The 14385-nt window shown below is 33.5% G+C and overlaps 1 protein-coding gene across 13 annotated transcripts in view; it reads left to right on the top strand.

Moving 5' to 3' along the window:
• Nucleotides 1-14385, top strand: part of Erbb4 (erb-b2 receptor tyrosine kinase 4) — a 1037871-nt gene that overhangs the window by 767451 nt on the left and 256035 nt on the right. For all 13 annotated transcript variants that reach the window (XM_074071632.1, XM_074071639.1, XM_074071638.1 and 10 more), the window contains 2 exons: nt 2010-2103; nt 9017-9171. In XM_074071632.1, coding sequence (XP_073927733.1) covers nt 2010-2103; nt 9017-9171 — 249 coding nt within the window. The remainder of the gene's footprint in view (nt 1-2009; nt 2104-9016; nt 9172-14385) is intronic.

The following is a 14385-nucleotide window of genomic DNA, read 5'->3' as shown; positions in this document are numbered from 1 at the left end:
TAATTTTTGGAAGGCTGAATGTCACAGCACTCATTCTTGAGTCCAGGATTTGTTAAGCTAACACATGTCACAGCAAAAACAAGTGACATGAAGAGTAGTACACAAAGCACATGCTCAAATTATTATAATTTGTTAGGTCAGATTCAAGCAGAAGGGGGACTCTGGCAAAGTCACAGTCAAGTCACTTAGAGGACAGGGAGAAGAAAGAGCAATCATGGAGACAATGACAATAAAGACCCAATAAATAATAGAGACTGCAAGGAAGATCTTTGATCAAAGCAGGGAGGCAGAACAGTACAATGGTAGTCGATGAAAGAAAAGACAAGAGATCATCCCTGTGATTTTTTATGATAGGATTTTACTCCTCTACTATATGTGTGGAGAAGTGGGTGTTAGAGTAAAGACTAGGAAAAGCATGGCCTGTGTTTTACTAGCATAAAAATTAGATTTTCATTTGTTACCACACCTTTTGATGACTGGAGAAACTCACCAACAACCAGTAATTAGCTGAAGATCCTAGAAATTGCTGTAACTTTCATAAAATTTCATTACATAAGCATGGTTTTGGTTCTTTTTACACATTAACTACCCCTCTCAAGTAATTTTGACCATTATAGTTTGGGGGTCTCCTCTGCTGAGTACTTTATATTGCTCATGTCAGTGAAGCATACAAAAGAAAATTTGTCATTATAATTAAGATGTTGAACAAGAAAATGCATCAGTGTTTTATCTGTAACAAACTAATACCTCACTTTAAAATTGCAAAAACCATGTAACTAAATAAGTACATAATTATACATCTACTATTCATTTTGAAAACCAAATTTAATTGTTTTGTCTTAGAATAATGTAGCCTTAATCTAACCAACAGAAAACATAGTTTACCCTTTGGATTTCTGTCACTTATTAAGACTTTATATTTCAAATGAGAAAAAAGTAGTTTTTACTCTGTGGCAAATGTATTTGAATTTATCACCTAATTAATCCATAAGTGCCGTGTTTGTATTGCTAGTGTTTAAGAATGGTAGCTCAGGAGACAAAGGCACAAAATAATAAATAATTAAATTTTATTAATGACTCCTAAATAACATTCTAAGTTATCTTACTCAGTACCTAATCCTCTCATAAATTAGCGAGAATGAAGAGGTTTAAACATTTTGTAGGTAATTGATACTCAATTACTAAAGTAAAAATTTGAAAGCGAGTTTGAATGAAAAAGTTGTGTATTGATAATAGTAATATACAATAACTACAGAAATGTAAAGATGAAGGATGGAATGACCATCTTCCCAGTGAATATCCACTGGAAAGTTTTAGGATGTAGCCATTAAAATATTTTCTTATTTGATACCATGTAGAAATACTTCAAAAGAAAATTCAGACAGAAAAAATAGTTGTCATATTAGATCAATAACCTAAGAAAATAAAATCTACCATAAAAAGATATTTTCTATAATTCTCCAAGGCAGATATTTTAAAAGGAGATAAGAAATCAAAGCGTTTTTTGAAGTTTCACCAAAAATAACTTGAAGAGTCTTGGGATTTGAAGGACAAAGTTGGGGAACATTTATGTAGCTTAGCAACAAGAAAAATACAATAGTTGTTTCAGAGTTTGGAAATTAAAGTTTCAGCCAAAAATAAATTTTTTTATAGAGACAAGCAGACATAACCTTACTCCAAAAGGTACAAATGATTTTGCTGCATCATCAGAAGAGTCGCACTTTTTTTTAAAAGAACTATACTATCTCTCACAAGAGAGAGGTTTCCAGAATGAGACTACTGTTGAATCCAATGGAGGGCAAGGAGAGCCATCTGGCTGCCATTTATCTTTTCCTCTAATGGAAAACTTACTCCTTAATGTGTAGGGAAATGTTTCTGATGCTCCTGGCATATAGGGAAACAAACTCAAGAATTTACTCTGCCAATAGGACTCTTAGCAGATGTTCCTTCATTTGTTAAGCTGACAGCTTGTTTGCTCACACCTCCTCATGCAGCTGATGTTTTCACAGTGAATTTCGGGAGTTTGAGAATGGCTCCATCTGTGTCGAGTGTGACTCCCAGTGTGAGAAGATGGAAGATGGTCTCCTCACATGCCACGGACCGGTAAGCCTGGAGACATTCTTTGGTATTTTAGCTTACTTAATATCATGTACAAACGTTTGTTATGTCATTGTATTATTGTTTACCCATCCATCAACAGGTATTTGAAGGATGCTTTAAAGGAACATGTTTAATAATCTACCCTTGAAAGGCTTACAGTTTAGTAGTGAAAATATTTGAAAATTCAATGTCATAAATTTTTATTCCCCAGATATATATTTAAGCAGAAATACAAGATATAAATTTGTCTTGGAATATGGCACCTTGTTGCAAAAAAAGATATACCAGTAATTAGCTTGAAGGCTAATTGATATAGTTTAAATATGTATAAGTTGTTATAGGAAGACAAATGAAGGAAAAAGTAATTCTACCTTTGGGTTGTTGGGGACATCAGGAAAGCAGTAGAGAAGTTGTGTTTGAAGGAGAATTTGGAAAGAGGGAACAAATAGAGATATACAAGTGTGTAAGTTGTGATTTTGAAAAATTATAGCACATTTTTATCTATGTAGTCAGTTTGAAAGATGGTAGAAAAAAGGAGGAAGATAAGTTCTCATAAATTAAAATCCAAAGCAGTATGATAAATATTATGTTAAAAAGAAGACTGGAACTATGAGAATCAAAGGAGAAACTCTAGGATCAGGAAAGCCTTCATAGACAAAGTGACACTTGTATAATATGAAGCTATCCTCAGTAAGAAAATGATACCGACTTGTAGACCTCCTCTTGGTTTCTGTCATTTGGGCCTTTTCTTAATAATGATATCGGTATGAGTTTGTCATTCCAAAGTGTCATGTTCACCCTTCTTTAGACAAATTTCCAGTTTATCTATGATTGAGTCAGACCTGAGTAGATAATTTGGGGACCAAACTTTGAGTGTAGCCAAGAGCTCAACATTGCTCCATAAAAATTCATTTAAAATGAAACTTATTTTTCTACCAGAGTGCTTATTCAGCACTTAGCTTAGAAAAAAATATCATTGAGTCCTCCAAACTTCCATTAGGCCTCAATGAGCCATTCTGGAACTTCATCTAAAGAAGGATGTGGAACTCTTGGACAGTTCAAAGGACTACCACAGGAGGACTAAGCTTGGAAAATCAGACTTCTGAGAAAAACAAGTGATGTTATTTGGCCTGAAGAACCAAAGTCTAAAAGGCAATTTAATATGTAATGTTCTCCATGTAAGTATGTAAAGGGCACATGAGCTGTTTTCTTTCTCCACTGTAAACATTACTGGAAAACAAAATCCTTACACACCATGAGAAATGTGAATTCTGAAAGGAGTGTCAGAAACACAGGGAAGCAAATTTCTGTAATAGGTTGTTGAAGCAAATTGGGATATCAATATGAATTCTTTAAAACTAGCATATTTAAATAAATTCTTGACTATATGTCACAAAATAAAAAAAAATCTCTGAGAATCTGAAACTTTGCAATAGAACTATTAAAATAACTAAGAACTTGGTCATCTCCCCTGAAAAAGGCTGAGGATCATCATATGCCCTTAGAAACAGTGTGTCTTGGACATAGTCTATGGAAATGCTTTTTTTTAAATTATGAGCCAAATACCTCATTGTGACTTGTATGGGTGCTATGCTCACATTTCCATAGGTTTACTAGAACTTTACAGCTTAATCTTTTTCTTGACACATTTTTTTTACTTCCTTTACCACTTTTATTGTGAAAAAACCTCTAAGAAATATCTTGCTGATGTATTCAATAAGCAATGTGTAGTGACTGCATTAAATACCTTATATCAAGCTCCATTAGAATACCTATTGCAGCGTTTTCACATATTAACAGACTCAAAACTTAATGTTCAAGTATTTCTAAAAAAATCACTGCAGAGGCTTTCTTTATGTAATTGAATTAATTTTTTTGCATTAGTCTTTTTTCCCATCTATTGCATTCTGTATACTGAATGAATTTCTTGTGATATTTGGACCTTCCTTGACAGATTTTTCTTGTTTGTTTGTTTTTTTGTGATAGGGTTTTGCTGTGTAGCTCAGGCTGCCCACAAACTTGGGATCTACCTGCCTCAGCCTCCCAAGTACCGTGTTTGCAGATTTTACTTTTCAGATATCCTAGTAATCAATTCTTACAGTTCAACTAGTCTTATACATAGAAATCTAATTTCCCTAGAAGTAATATAAGCATATTCATTATGCACATATTTTTTCTGGAGTAATTCCATAAGTAACATCCTCTCACAAGAATTTGATATTTGTGAGGAAAGACCTCAACAGCTGCCCCTTCAGGATGACTTTTGCAAGTTTTCAAATTTGAAGTTCAATGACTATGTTGCCTACTAATCAAAAGTCAGAATTGTTACGATCATGATGTTCATGGTTTCATATTCATGACTTACCAGACATTGAGTGTTCTTTGTGAACATACTTTTTTCATGTTGTCTTTTAACTATTTATCTAATGAAGAAACAATCTCAGAACTGTTAAATAAATTGTTCAGCATAGTAGGTCTATGGAATCACTATCTTTTTTAGTACCTTTGCTGCCTGTCCCCCACTCTTTCTGTTTCTCATGTTGCCTCCTGTTGTACTAAATCATGCTAGTGAATAGTCAGTTTATTAATTTATCTCAGTTTGTATGTTTTTCCAGTTTATTTGCTTATTAGTTTATTGTTCAAAGGAATTGAGACAGTCACTAAAAATAGAAATTAAAAGATGGGACTAGGAATGTAGCTCAATGAGTATGAGTGAAGCTCTAAGTTCAATCTCTACCAACCTGAAAATTTTTTTTAAAAGTTGGAAATTAAAAAAAGCAAATTAGTGCTGTTACAGTTTTCAAAATTATTCAAGAAATAAGAGTGAAAATAGCTTTACAGTGAACACATTTTTGTTTAATAATGGCAGTGTTTATTGGGCTGGGAAATTAAGATCACTTCCTAGCATTAAAATTGTGAATTGATTTGTCTAGAGAGCAGAAGACAGTAAGTCCAAGGAATAGGAAGTTCAGTAAAGGGAAATCAGGCTTATGTGGAAAGTAAGAGTAGACACTGAGTACTCATTCAGCCTAGAAACAGTACACAGATAAGGACACAATTATCTTTCATAAAAACTGCTGTGGCTGAACTCAAACAATGGCCCTGACATTGCCTTGGCTTGCCTTCAGACTTTGTACTTCCTACAAGGTTTTTTTTTCCTATTTCTCCACCCACATTGATTATCACAACTGAGTAATAGGCTGAATCACTTAGGTTATCCAACAGGTTCGGGATGCTTCTCCATGAGACTGACACTGTGGTAAATAAAGGAAGAAGTGGTTAGAGCTGGTTGGAAATCCCACTTCTGCTCTTATCATTTATTCTGTTGAAATCGCAGCTCTTGCCAGATATAAAGGCCCTTGGAGGCTGGGCAGGAAGACCATGGGTTTGAGGCCAGTGTGAGCTACATAGTGAGACTCTCCAAAAAACAAATCAAATTTCTTTGCTTATCAATTTTTGCATAATGATAGTAACTGATATTTATTTATATTTAAAAACATTGTTCAATCTGAAGCATACTATGAATTTCTCCATTTAAAATACAAAGTAATCGATCTTCTAATGACTAGAAAGTTAATCCAAAGGTTGGCAGCTCAACTACAGAAATTCTGACTGCATGTTTCTCACATTTGTAATTTCACTTTTTTCCTAAGCAACAATGCTTTTAGTGTGGTAAAAATGAAATATTTGCTGGGAATATGATGATATATGTTAAATAGGATGGTATTTGAAATATGATAGAAATCCAGGATATCCATGAGGCCTTGCTTTTATACCCTTGTCTGTATGCATTTGGTCCTCCTAATTTAATTAATTAGTTTATTTTTGCAATTTTTATCCACCCTGTGTTACTTTCACTACTGCTATGCAGTCCTATTGAGAAAAGTAAGATAGAGATATGAGAAGAAAACAGTAAGAGAAATCGAGCAAAGTTACAAGAGACCAAAATATAGACTGGAGAGTGGAGAGAATGGACAGGGGAAGGAAATTACTTTTTAAAATACACTTTCACAACAGATAAAATAGCTATTAAAGTCAGATAAATAAAGGTTGTACTGACCCACATGTGTCAGTAGCTCTCAGAAACAAATATTTAAGTCTTTTTCTCTTATGGTATCCTGAAAGTCTTAGAAATGTTCAAAAATAGTCCCACTACCAGAGATGGCCAAGCATTCAGGATGCTTTGAATTCATGGCACCCCCACTTCAAGATGAGGCCCCTGAATCATCACATTAGGAAGAGAGAAGGCTGCAGAGTTTATCTCCAGCTATCTCATATATGACTTGCACTTGCATTTTATTGTGCAAAGTAAGTCACAGGTTACCTCTAGTGGGAGGGGAAGTGCAATCTTTTCACGGGGGCTGAAAGAATTGGATACTAGTGGATAAATGGCTTTGTCTCTTACAGCAATTACCAGAGAAAACCATCATTTGTCATGAAGAAAACATAACGTTACTATCACTCTAGCCTGTCATATAGTTGTCTTTCTAGATTACTGAGTCTAGATCACAGTAGTTCAGTCTAGGTCACTTAGAATTATTGATACAGAAAAAAAATGCCTCATTCTCCATTTTTCTGTCATTCACTGTATCTAGATTCTTAAACATTGGAAATGCAACTATAGCAGAGTAAGCATTAGACCCATATATCTCCTTTTCAGCCTCTTTAATATGGAAATGCAGGGCAAGGTGTGCAATTTCATTTATTTTGAGATTTGTCAGGATGTTCTTTAGTTATCTTTGTTTAGGATATTTTGTTTTGCATTATAATTATACATTCATAACTGAGATGTTAAAAAACAAAGAACAAAAACAGATTGTATTAAAGTACATTTAAAGATTAAATGTGAACTTAATTTTAGTTAATGATTTTTTACATGCTCTGATTTTGCCTAGCTAACATTTTACACAATAAGAGCCTAATAGGAAAACCATTCCTGATTCCTAATTCATACTATAACTGCCTAATTTACTCACAATAACTTTTATTCTGTGTTCTGCAAGAAGCATGTGTCTTGTCTTGTACAATAAGTCATACCACTAAGCATACTTACACAGCAAATGATTCTGTATAATAGATGGTATTATATTCTTAAGTACCCATGAGCAGGTGTTAAAATTGGAAGCATGTGTAGTATTCTTTTTGGAGGGAGGAAATAAGAAATTACCATTAGCAGATTCTTCAGGTACAATAGGGATGAGGTTCCATAAGCTAATTTTAAGTTTTTGTTTTATTATTTTTAGTTCTAAGCCCACATCAAAATGGTGAAATAGAAAGCTGCTCAACTTAACCTCACCAGCCTTTCATTTCCAAGCCTCTTCCTGATCACCTTTTCCTCTTAATATTACTTTTTGCAACATCTATTTTTACATATTAAAATAGTGTATTTCTTGGTTTCCTAATTCCTTAGATTACTAATTTATAATTTCCTGCTGATATTAGGGCAAAATTTGTGTGGGGATATAATTCATCCCATGAATAAATCTGTATGCACAGTTCCTTCTTAAATAGTTCTGAATAATGTTGTGCTGACACTTGTCTTCAAAAAAAATCACAATATTTAAATTGTAAAACGATTAAATTGTCTCCCTATATACTTACTGTATCCTATTTATCTAAGTTGTTTTCAATAATAATTGTTCAACACTGTAGACGTGGGTGATGTTCTGGAGAATAGGTCAGAGGAAGTTCCAGGGAAGATTAGTAAAAGACATCTGTTGTCCTAGACTCCCAAGACAATATGGTGCTCAAAATGGAAAAATGAAAATAAAATTGCAGTAGGTAGCATTCACAATAGCTAAATGCACACCTCAAAATAGTATTTTTGTCAAAATTTTCTCAATTTTCTTTGATCTGAGCATATACTACATATCCTTTTTGCATGTTTAGTACTCAAACCAGATACAGATTTGCTTTTATTTTGTAAAATTCTTAGACATTTAGCAGTTTTAAAATGTTAATTTTGTTATAACTTTCACATACACCTTCATATTATTATTGTTTATAAACATTCTGCTACATATTAGAAGATTGTATATTGTAAACATATGTATTATAAATTGATTTAATTCTCTTTAAATGTATCATGCTTATATTTATATTACTTTATTCTTGGATGGAATTCTCCCTGAATTCGTATGTATATATATACATATTTACATACATATATATTAATATATGTATAATTAGGCAATTTTTATATGCACAGAATATGCATTTCATGTGGCTTTCAACATTGTTTTGTGCTTTATTAAAAATCACACAAATAGACATGATATGATTTTTAGCATTAGCTCCAGCTGATATGAAATGAAGAATAATGTAGGAATTTTTTCTATGTGCCTAAACTGCCCAATTTCTGATAATTATTTCATAGAAAATATTAAAATTTATGTTCAAAGAAATCAGTATTTCCTAATTTCAATTCTATGTTTTTTCTCATTATTTAGTAAGAGTATTTACATATTTCTAGTGATGGTGATGAAGCACCCCCACAGAAAATGCTTATTTTATAAATATTTGAAATATTTATTGCCAAATTGTTGCATTCTAATATCACTAGGAATGAATCACAAGAAGAAAATACAGATATCACTTTGAAAAACTCATTCCTAATCAGGTTAAATCACATTAAAGGCATGACATGGAAATAAGATAACCTAAGAAATGCTGATATCAAAAGCAAAACTATTTCAAGAACATATATGATATCATAATGTTCTACACACATACAGGATATCAAAACTGAGCTTGATATCCTTTTCTACAACAATCACTATATCTATAGTGATTGCTGTCCCCAGAGAGAGACTTATTTGCCACCCACTGAAGTCCCAGTAACTAAACCATACAAACACCTTCCAGAAGAAATAACACTTTTCTTTCTCTATATTTGTTTTTGTTTTTTACATTTAAGGGACCTGACAACTGTACAAAGTGCTCACATTTTAAGGATGGCCCAAATTGTGTGGAAAAATGTCCAGATGGCCTACAGGGGGCAAACAGTTTCATTTTCAAGTATGCTGACCAAGATCGGGAGTGCCACCCTTGCCATCCAAACTGCACTCAAGGGTAAGCATCCTTGCTGACCAAGGACTCAATCTTGTAAGTCTTTCTAGCCAAAAGGTGTATGCATGTCTCCTAAGTTTACAATATCTTCATTAAGCTCTATATTTCATATGTTGATTTTAAGAGAAATTCTTTCTAAGAAAATCAAAGTTTTGTTCTCTGAAATATGTCTGTTTAACCTTCAACTGTAACTATTCTATTGACATTTTCATGAAGCTAGTGTCTGGTGTACTTTGAATGCAGTACAGAATTTCTTCCAAATTTTAGAGATATGAAAAAAGACAAGACAATAATACTCTTGAGATTTTTGTGCATTAAATCTTTAGTGGAGTTTTTTGTTTCTTTGTTGTCACAGCTTAAAGGCAGGATATCTTCTTTGATAAAATCTATGTTGGATTACTCCTTCAACAAAATATGAGTAAAGGTAGCAATGGCAGAAAAAAGGAAAACGTAGTATGTGTTTATTAATAAAATAACTGGTATATTTTGTAAAAGTAAATTTCTTGCATGTTATAATGTAAAATTTCTTTGTAGTAGGATAATTCAAAGACTGGCCCACACTTCTCTATTTTCAAAAGGATGTATTGTGCAATGCATAATAACTTGATTATCTATGATATTTATAGCAGTGGAATAGCAAAGACACTACAGAAGGAAAAGTACTGAACTCTAGAAGAAATAACATCACTCATCAAACAAATTCTTTATAAAGTATTTCTTAAGAGAAAACAGACTTATTTTAGTGTGGAATTTTTTCTTTCCTCTAGGAGGTAAATAAAAGTAGGATTGAGAGCTATTTTACCCACTCTATCCCCCTCCTATCCATGAAACCTCTTCTCCATCTTGAGTGCTCATAAACATGTTCAAATATGCACACAAACTGTACACACATGCCCACCTACATGCACACTCATTGTTGAGAATTATTCTGGGTACTTCGTACCTGGCAGGGAAGTATGAGGTTCTCTAAAGAGATTTTCTGCCAAAATAAGAGCTAGCTGTTAAAGGATATTGAAGAAGTTAAGCAAGCAACATCATTTTCTGCCAAGACAACATCAATTTTCAGCTGCTGCTCCAATTTCCTGCAGGTCAAGAAATCAGCTTAAGTCACTGTGTGAAGTGGCAGGTCCTCAAAAGGTAAAGTAATATTCTGCCATTCAGATTTAGATCCAGCTTGGAAGAGCTAACTGCCAACTGATTGGTTTATACACAAACACATAGGTTGAGGATGCTGAAATTGTCACATAGACACTTTGCTTCATGGAAACTAGAGTAATAAACTACTCCTCTTGTGAGTTCTTGGCACACTTGAGTTAAGATTTCATGAAAAAAAAAAAGCTGGTTCTGTTGAACAGAAGAAAGAGTTAGCAACAGAAAGAGAAAACTTTGCCTGTTGAAATCATCCACAAGAGGTTTTTATTGTTTTGCAGCTAAAATTAAACCAGTAAATTATTCAATAAATGTTGATGTCAACAGCTGTTGCCATTCAAAATAAGACCTTTTGCTGTTTTTGCAAATCTAATTACAGTGAAACCATTAGGGAAATGAAAGTGAGATCACAGAGCCATAGTCCGGATGTGTGGCTGGCATGTCTTCCTCTCCTCCCTTTTAAATCATGATTATATAATAAAGAAAAGCATATATAGTGGAGGGAAGTAGAAGTAGAGGCAACGAAAAGGAATCAAACTACTGTAGCAACAAAATTTGCATCTCAGCCAGAAGCGAGGATGAAAATATAATAGGATGTATTAGTTATAGTTGTATAGCTGTGACCAAAATATCTGAGAGGTCAGCATAAGGTGTGGGAAGATTTATTTGGGCTCATGGTTTCAGCTGTGTAAGTCTATTATGGTGGCCAGGAAGCAGAGAGAGAGGACACAGGAAAGGGCCAGGGCAAAATACTTCCCCAAGGACACGTTCTAAGTTCCTACAACTTTTCACCACCTTCCAATAATATTATCATATTAGGCATCCATCAAGGTGTCAGTCTGTGTCACAGCCCTTGTGATCTAATTGTCTCAGGAAATGCCCTTGCAGACACCTCAGAGGTGTGCTTTACTAATTTGTTTGGTGTTTCTCAATCCAACAACTTGACAGTTAAGATTAACCATTCCATGGAGAACAGACCTTACCAGCTTATTTGGGAACTCCAAATAAATAGAAAGAAAATGCTCTTACCAACTCATAGCTGCAGAATTGTGGTCAGACAGAATTTGAAAATTTTATTCCCCAATGTTTTTCAAGTTAAATACGCATTCTGTAATGACTGACTTAGTCTTGTGGGATTTTGGTTGTGTTTATTTAGCTTCTTGCTATCCTCTTCCTAATAGCCCCTATATTGCTGAGACTTACTCACTTCATAAAAATGCTGTGATTCCAGCCCCCACATAGCATGTACAAATTCCTGTAAAGTTGAAATCTTAAATTTCTTTACCTTCTATGTACTCTATTTCATAGCCATTGTGTTTTAAGATCTTGTACTAAAGTGATGGAGGTGTTCCATGTGGTCGGCCCCTTCTTTTCAGATTGACTGTGATCATGTAGAAATATTAAGATCACAGGGGCAGTGGGGATAATGAGATGAATGACTGTTTTTATTCTTAACACATGTAATAACTGATCTTATCACTAAGATCACCAGGTTAGCTCTACTTCTGAAAGTAGCTTTTCTTTTAAATGCCAATATTATGTCAGATAATTCAAGAACCAAGTTAATAGAAAAAGTCTTTCCAATTACATATTTTAGAAGTAAAGTTCCTAGTTTGAATACAGTTTAATGATTTTTCTGAAAATAAAATTATCCATGTAGTACCTTAAAAGCACTTTTACTACTCCAAAAGTACATTACATGCACTGGGTCTATTAAGTCCTTCAGATACTCTTAAAATAGGTTATCCTGTTAGCTCCCATCCGGAGATTTTCACCAATATACCTAGAAGAGCAAGATTAAAAAAATAGCATTATTTCTTCTTGCCTTGACTTATAGGACACATTTCAGCAGCATATTCTTATTTCATTAATTCCTCAACTCTGTTCTGCTACATACATACTTAGCATCAGAGACAGTGATAGGCAACTTCAGAAATGAGCAAGACACAGCTCTTGACATCAATGTACTCGCTATCAAGTGAACTTACACTCTTCAATATATATCCCCTATTAAATACCAGACCCTTCTCTACTGAGTTTAAAGGATGAATAAGAATTTACAATATAGTAATGATGATCATATCTGTAATTACCCACATTTAAATTTTAAGACAGCTTGTCAATTAAATTTATTATGTAATTAGATGGCAATGATTACAGGGGTTGTAGTTTCTTCAGTAACACTTAAGTCCATGCTGATTTAATGGCAATTTCATTTTAGTTTTATTTCAAACCAAATATATTTTATTTTTTTATTGTTGTGGTGGGTGGCAGTACATTGTGGCATATATAAAAGTTCTGAAAACATATCAAATATATCATACTTGAATTTCCCCCTTCCAACATTCTCCTTCATTCCCCTTTCCCCCATTCTTGGAATAGTTTCAAGAGGTATCATTTTTCCATTTATATACACGTGTACACAGTATTTGCATATATTTGCCTCCCTCACCATTTCCCCACCTCCTCCATCCTCCTACTAGTACCAACAATCCAGGCAGGACCTGACCACCCTCCTGTTCTCTGGTTTTGTGTAAGAAAAAAAAGAAGAAGAAAAAAATGACAATTTTTGCTTCTTTAAGATTAGCTGCACAGGGAGTTTCCTTGTGGCACTTCCATGTATGTATTTACTGTAGTATGGTTTGGTTCCTCGCCTCTATTTTCTTCTTTCTGCCTTAGTCCCATTCTTACAGTGCTTTCAGCTTAAAAATTCTATATTTATTCCTATATAGAGATATATCGGATAAAGATTGGAATGTTTACTTAATGGGTCATCTTTTAAAAATCTTATTTTTTTTAGTATTATAGTCACATTTGAAATGTACCTTTATCTCTTTTCATAAGTTACTTTTTATATTTTTAATTTACATAATAAAAACATCCATTGATATGGAGAGGGAAAGATTACCTGCTCATGAAATTATTAACACACTGCTCTTTAAGTTGAAAAATATAAAAATTTTCCCTATTTTAATTTCAAAATATAGACATTTTCCCAAAATGTTTAAACTGTGTTGTATGGATATATCAAAGGTCCTTACACATCATTAAATAACAACAAATGTAAAACATGGCTCCATATCAAGAACTCCAGAAATTGTTTTGGAATGTAGACATATTATGGATTTCTTTTCTGATCTTTCTGTAAATATTCTACTTTCCAGCAATAATTTTTGGGGGAATTGCAGTATTCCATAGCTGTTTCAGTCCCTTTCTTGCTATTTTGACTCTTCCAATCTCTTTCTTGAGATTATTTTCTGACTTGGTTTTAGGGATGCTGCAGTTAATTTTAGTCAGTTATATTTTCCCATGCTTCAGACACAAAAACTTATCTGATGTTATATGCTATTAGAGCTCAGAGTTTCAGTCATTAGCCTCTGCTTTTTTTGCTTTATATATTCTTTAGTCAACTATCCATTAACATGTTTTCAACTCTCTCCTGTATTTTATTTCAAAACTGATCATGATACTTTCCCTTCTTTCCACCCTTGTCACCAGACTTACATTTTTACCTGGTGAAGAACATTTCTACCTAGAAGTAGAATAATCATATTTAATTTTAGGTACAAAAAACTGAGAGCATCAACTGCTCCTTCTTTAACACACACAGAAGGAAACTTGATCCTCTTCTTGGATTCTGTCATAGACATTACTGCTCTTCTCAAAGATAGGAATATGAGTCATTTTAATTCCTTTGATCTTTTTACTTCTATCACCTCTCTTGTTTTCCACCATACCTCTAAAGGCACCTGGTGAATCTCTCTTTCGCTGGTGTCCTAGTTACCATTTCACTTATTCAGTCCATCATCTCTTACATGTAGTATGATATTCTCTATACCAAAGGTGTCTGCCTGTCTCCTAGTTGTCTAGGCTCCAGATGGCAAAGAGATATATTTAAAATACAAATCTAGCAATTTTATGACTTCTTTAAAACTAGATAGTGGCTTTCCATTAAGTTGTTTGTCAAGCAAATAATCCTCAAAATCTGGTTCTGAACACTAATTTTTGCTCTTTACTTGTTTGCTCTCCAACTCTTCAGAATTATTTGTAGTTGTTCATATACACTGT

This window comes from Castor canadensis, chromosome 4 (genome assembly GCF_047511655.1).
Source record: "Castor canadensis chromosome 4, mCasCan1.hap1v2, whole genome shotgun sequence".
NCBI classification, from domain to species: domain Eukaryota; kingdom Metazoa; phylum Chordata; class Mammalia; order Rodentia; family Castoridae; genus Castor; species Castor canadensis.
The sequence above is the reverse complement of the archived record's forward strand: the minus strand, read 5'-3'. Positions and strand labels throughout refer to the sequence as shown.